Source organism: Cucurbita maxima, unplaced genomic scaffold (assembly GCF_002738345.1).
Source record: "Cucurbita maxima cultivar Rimu unplaced genomic scaffold, Cmax_1.0 Cma_Scf00005, whole genome shotgun sequence".
Taxonomy (NCBI): domain Eukaryota; kingdom Viridiplantae; phylum Streptophyta; class Magnoliopsida; order Cucurbitales; family Cucurbitaceae; genus Cucurbita; species Cucurbita maxima.
Window position 1 is genome coordinate 3,353,610 of NW_019272021.1, and position 6,460 is coordinate 3,360,069.

The window sequence follows — 6,460 nt, forward strand, 5'->3', positions numbered from 1 at the left end:
AAAAAAAAAAAAAAAAAAAAAAAAAAAAAAAAAAAAAAAAAAATTATTTATGTAAAATTATTTAATCGAATTTTTGGGGTTTTGAATCTAAAAATTTCATTTGATGAAGGCCCAGCAAGCTTCATAGTCCCAATATGCACAAAAACTATAATTTCAATATTTTTTAATCTATTAAACAAAGATAAAATATATTAAAAAAATATTTTTTGTAATTAATTTTATAAAATTACAAACACAAATATTCTAAAAATGAAAAGTATCCAATAAAAACTTTTAATTAGTGTGTATAGTTTAAGGGTTATTTTTTCAAACCCTAAATTTGTCAATTAATTTTTTTTACCCATTTCATATATTGCTTATTTAATTTTTACTTTAAAAAAATTACGTTCAAATTTCCAATTAAATAACTTCTTTTTAATCCCTAACTTGAAATTGATTTTGATTATGTCTTTTAATTTTGATTAAATCCCTTAAACACTTCCAACTATAACGATAACGGTTCGATCTTCGATCTATAGCTAACTAATAACCTCTCGTGTTAGAAAGTTAAATTTCATATATGTTTTTTTAAATTAAATTTTAAATGAAAAGGTATAAATAAAATATATAATGTTTTTTTATTGACAATGAGGAAAAGGGCTCACCTGCTACAAAGAAATTGGGCATGGAAAAAGTCTTCAAAGGTTACCTTAGGTAGGAAATGTCCAAAATGCCCTAATATTAATATTATTTTTTTCTGTTCATTTAAATAATTGTAAGAAGAAATATTGAGAAGGAAAAAAAAAAAAAAGTACAAGTAATGTTTTTTTTTAAGAAAAATACAAATTAAGTTTGATAATTTTGATTTCTCAAATCCTTTTGATAGCTATTTTATTTTTAAAAAAATTGATTTGATTAATAAAATTACATCAATGTGAACCAAGGGTAGTTGAGTAATTATCATATTTAGGTATTTTGAAATATATTATTGTAAGATTTAGTGAACAACCAAAAAAAAAATCATTATAATTCAATTCATAATTCAAACTCTTTCTATTATTTCCAAATTTCGTACCTTTCTAAAAATAATTCAACTCACAGACTACCCAATCCAAACCATAAAGATAGGATGAATTAATCTTTTCTTTTTTAGGTTGAATTGAATTTTTGAAAAATCGAGAACTAGGGTCGGTTCAGGGGTTGACATTATTTTGATCGGGTCAACTCAAACGACCAAAATATGACCTAATACAACTCTACCCTACTTTTAAGATTATTATAAAAATTAAGAATATTTGATGCTGATAACAACAGATGTCAGTGATGCGTTTGATATTTGAGATTTATAGTATTTTAGTTATTTACCTCACCTATATTATGGATAAGTAATTAATAAACCCAATAAAAAAAAAATAGAAGTTGAGTTGAGTTGAGTTGTGAACTATATTCAGGTTGCTCGAGCCACCAACCTAACAAACCTGAAATTTTGGGTTGAACCAAAAGATTTCTCAACCCAACACGTGTACACCTCCATATATGGTATAATCTTAAAATATAATTACATATATTATACACTAAAAAAAAACAACAAAACCTAAAAGAGATAGTTTACAAATACTCTCGACCGTCTTATTTAAATTTATTTCTTTATTTTGAAATTTTACGAGATATATATAAATACGAGTTGAAATTCAAATGAGTTATATTTAGATTGACGGAGTTATCTTTGATTGAACTATTGACTACGAAACCGAATAATTGAAGTATTACGAGGCGAGTTGATCCAGCTGTTAGTGTTCCTACTCCATCAAACATGTGTTCTTATCAAAATGAATTTGTCCAATGTTACATCTCTTAGTACATTTTTGTGCTTTTATTATTTAATGCGTTTCATCTTTTTTCAATGGAATATTTTTATTTGACTTTTTCTTCTTTGCTTCTTATCTCTTCCTTGCTTATATTTATATAAAATCTTGTTGATTTTTCTTCGATTCACATGTTTAGGTCGAATCATTTACGGTATAGTAAGTTTTAGGTCTTAATATCATTTAATTTTAGTCGTTGAAAGTTGGTGGCTAAAATAAAAGTTTCAGCTCAATTATATCGAGATGGTATTTAATGAGTATGATTATGGTTATTCAATGATTTTTTTAGCTAATACCTGCCATTAAAATTTGACTTCTAGAAATGATACATTTGTTAGATAAAAGTTCGACGTGGGCTCTGTCCATTGCTCTAATGATTCATGATAACTCAATGGATTCAATGACCATTATGTCGGTGACGCATCAGACAAATTTCTAACCTTTCAATTTTCGATGGTAGAATAGTGGCCTACTATGGTAGTGACGGGTCATGGAGAATTAGGGTTCAATTCTAGAGAGGGAGACTGAGAAATGGGTATCACATTCAAGGAAGGCAACATATGCGCAAATTACCCTTTCCTAACACGCAATATCGGGCTGTACGAGAATTGTAATTGGAATAAGTACAATCTAAATCTCTTAACGAGAATCAATTGGAGGGTAAGTTTGGTGCCAGCAGCCACAGTAATTCAAGCTTAAATAGGGTATCAATTAAAAAGCTCGTAGTTGGACCTTGAGTTGGGTCGATCGATCTGTCTATGGTGAGCACTGGTTGGCTCGTCTCTTCTGTCAACGATGTGCTCCTGGCCTTAATTAGACGGGTCATGCCTCCGACACGGTTACTCTGAAGAAAGTAAATATTCATAAATTTAATTGATTTAAACATATTTCTTCCCGTAACAAGTTAGAGGTTATCCAATCAACTCATATATCTACCAATGGAACTAAACTTTAAGAAACCGTCGTACCATGTGGACTAAAACATAAATCTAACATTTTTTTAAAAAAATTATCTTATCAAACAAGTTTGCTAGAAAAGAAACTCTTTGTTTATTTTCAAAAAAAAAAAAAAAAAAAAAAAAAAACATGAAATTATTCTAGATGACTTTGAATACACTCCATCTCCATGCTCATTCATTAAGATTAGACATGAAAGGAAAAGAATAATAGAAAAAGGGGCAAAATACATTAAACTTTTTTTTTTTTTTGCCCCATCAATTATTAAGAACGACTAAAAACGTTAATTTTATCAACTCTAAATGCGGTGGAGTTGAAGACTCCTCGTTTAAACAAGAAAAGGGAGAGGAACATTTTTTCAGTTAGATAAATAGGGCCGAGGACGAAATTATATTCCTGTCTCCGTCTTTGCCTCGTTTAATATAAATATATTTTCGACGCATATTAAAAAATTTAAATAAAAAATAAATTATTTAATTTAAAAATTATGTTAAACTTTTAAAATTACCCACATTATATATATATATTTGCTTATTGATTTATTAAAAAATTAATAAAAATTATATTAAAAAATAAAAACTTTAAAATATCTATTTTTTTATTTAAAAATTCCTCACAAAAATTAATGGAAAGTTTTGGTGAAATAGAAAATGAAATAGGTGGCAGAGATGAGGACGGAAACGACTCCTCCATCTCCGCTCGCCTCTTGGACATCTCTAAACATAGCCCGATAATAATCGTTATAATTTGAATCTGTTTGAACCGTGAGTGTTGTTGAAAAAAGTAGAAGGAAATTGATCCCACGTTCCAATCACTCTCTCACTCCAATTCCAAGCAACAAAGCAACCAAACATTTTTAAGACAACTCAACATTAAAGCTGTCTCCCACCTGTGTCTCCCGGATCAATTTTAAATTTCTCTCTTATACATTCAACGATACAAATTCTTGTGACATATTAATTCGTGTGAACGAGAAAATTATTAGAAATTTTGTATTGGATTGAACTCTTGGAGGTTTAAAAGAAGAGAGAAGTTATTTTAATGCAAATAAATATCCCAAAGTGAACAAAATCACAAATCGTAGCCAATGCATACTTCATCTATTCACAAATAGATATGAATTAAAACAAATAACAAAAGGCTTCACTACTCAAATCACAAAACAATAATCATCTTCTGCAACATCCAAGCCCTGCCATTGATGCAAGCTCAACCCTTGAGGCCACTTTCCCAGAAGAACACAGTAATAAGATGATATGGAAGATGGCAACGAGAGAAGAAGATGCAATCTGGTCCAAAATGTTTGGATAATGCTCTGTTTTTGCAAAAGGACCCTTATTATTCAATGGGCTGAATTCACCACCACTAACTGTTTCACTAAGGAAGCCTTCATTTATTCCACTTTTGAAAATAAAACCTGCGGATGTGTTAAGAACTCATTAGAAATTTTGGAAGAGAAATTTGATGGGGGAATGAAAATTAATGAGTAGGGAAGCTTGATTTACTTACAAGATTGGTGTCCAACTTTTTTAGAACTTAATAGTGGGTAGGTGGGGGCGGCGATGCGTAAATGTAAACCGGGGGGAGGGCTTTCTCGGGTGGTGGGGGAGATTTGTAGTAGTATGGGGGAGGAGGAGAAGGTGAAGGAGGGGGAGGAGATTGGTAGTAGTATGGTGGAGGAGGTGATGGAGACGGTGGTGGTGGGGACTTGTAGTAGTATGGTGGAGGAGGTGATGGGGATGGTGGCGGTGGGGACTTGTAGTAGTATGGAGGGGGAGGTGATGGGGACGGTGGTGGTGGGGACTTGTAGTAGTATGGAGGAGGAGGTGATGGGGATGGTGGTGGTGGGGACTTGTAGTAGTACGGTGGAGGAGGTGACGGTGATGGTGGGGGAGGAGATTTGTAGTAGTATGGTGGTGGGGGAGATGGAGAAGGTGGTGGTGGAGACTTGTAGTAGTATGGTGGAGGAGGAGAGTAGACGGGAGGTGGAGGAGATTTGTAGTAGTATGGCGGAGGAGGAGAGTAGACGGGAGGTGGAGGAGACTTGTAGTAGTACGGTGGGGGAGGAGAGTAGACGGGAGGTGGAGGAGACTTGTAGTAGTACGGTGGGGGAGGAGAGTAGACTGGAGGTGGAGGAGACTTGTAGTAGTACGGTGGGGGAGGAGAGTACACTGGAGGTGGTGGTGACTTGTAGTAGTACGGTGGGGGAGGAGAGTACACTGGAGGAGGAGGTGACTTGTAGTAGTACGGTGGAGGAGGAGAGTACACCGGTGGAGGAGGTGACTTGTAGTAGTACGGTGGGGGAGGAGAGTACACCGGTGGAGGAGGTGACTTGTAGTAGTACGGTGGGGGAGGAGAGTACACCGGTGGAGGAGGTGACTTGTAGTAGTATGGTGGTGGAGGAGAGTAGACTGGTGGTGGAGGTGACTTGTAGTAGTACGGTGGGGGAGGAGAGTAGACTGGAGGAGGAGGTGACTTGTAATAGTATGGTGGTGGAGGAGAGTACACAGGTGGTGGAGGAGACTTGTAGTAGTATGGCGGAGGAGGTGAGTACACGGGAGGTGGAGGTGACTTGTAGTAGTATGGTGGGGGAGGAGAGTACACTGGTGGTGGAGGAGACTTGTAGTAGTATGGTGGGGGAGGTGAGTACACTGGAGGTGGAGGTGACTTGTAATAGTATGGTGGGGGAGGTGAGTACACGGGAGGTGGAGGTGACTTGTAGTAGTATGGTGGGGGAGGAGAGTACACGGGTGGTGGAGGTGACTTGTAGTAGTACGGTGGAGGAGGAGAGTATACTGGAGGTGGTGGTGACTTGTAATAGTACACCGGTGAAGGTGGAGGAGGAGATTTGTAGTAATAGGTAGGTGACGGGGGAGGTGGGGACTTGTAGTAGTAAGTCGGAGACGGAGGAGGTGGGGACTTGTAGTAATACACAGGGGTAGGAGGAGGTGGAGACTTGTAGACGTAAGGAGGTGGGTGGTAAGGCTTAGGCTTAGGCTTCGTGCACTCCTTGTAAGGCTTCTTTGGAGCATAAGCAAAAGGCTTAGCGTACAATACAACCTCGTTCTTAGTCTTGGACTTGACTCTCAACTTGGCTCCGACCTTGCCCCAGTGAAGGTTGGTCGGGATGTTGCACGACGAGCCCTTGGGCGGTGCGTAGAGCTTAGCCTTGCAAGCCTTGCCGCCGTATTTAGCATAGTGAAAGCCCTTGACTTTAATGCTATATTTGCCATTGCTCTTGGTCTTTCCGTAGGCCACTACCTCTTTGTTTCCTGCCTTGCAGCTCACTTCAACAATGGCTCCTACAAAATAAAAAGGTTATAAATTAGAAAACGACATCGTTTTAGCTTTTCTACTGCAGGGCACAATTATTCTAGTCTAGAAACTCCTGACCTATTAAGTTAATTTGTTTGGATACCCAAAATTAAAAAATATTATTAAAAATCACTACTTTGGGCTCTTGATGTGTAATAATTGAGGCAATGATAGCACTCACATGGACAACGGTGGTACTACTTTATTCCATCATGGTGGAAGGGCAAATTAGTAAATGTGTCTTTTAAAAAATTTTAAAAAATGCATTATCCAATTAATGTTTGGAAAAACATCATATGAAAAATGTTTTTTTTTTTTTTTTTTTTTTTTTTTTTTTTTTTTTT

The 6,460-nt window shown here is 35.9% G+C and overlaps 1 protein-coding gene across 1 annotated transcript in view; it reads right to left on the reverse strand.

The window, feature by feature from the left end:
* Window positions 1-3,825: 3,825 nt before the first annotated feature.
* The window catches only part of LOC111479328 (extensin-2-like), a 4,828-nt gene continuing 2,193 nt past the window's right edge, over window positions 3,826-6,460 (reverse strand). The window contains exons 2-3 of the mRNA XM_023123910.1: window positions 4,311-6,103; window positions 3,826-4,218 (exon numbers count right to left, since the gene is read on the reverse strand). Coding sequence (XP_022979678.1) covers window positions 4,338-6,103 — 1,766 coding nt within the window. The 3' untranslated portion in view covers window positions 3,826-4,218; window positions 4,311-4,337. The remainder of the gene's footprint in view (window positions 4,219-4,310; window positions 6,104-6,460) is intronic.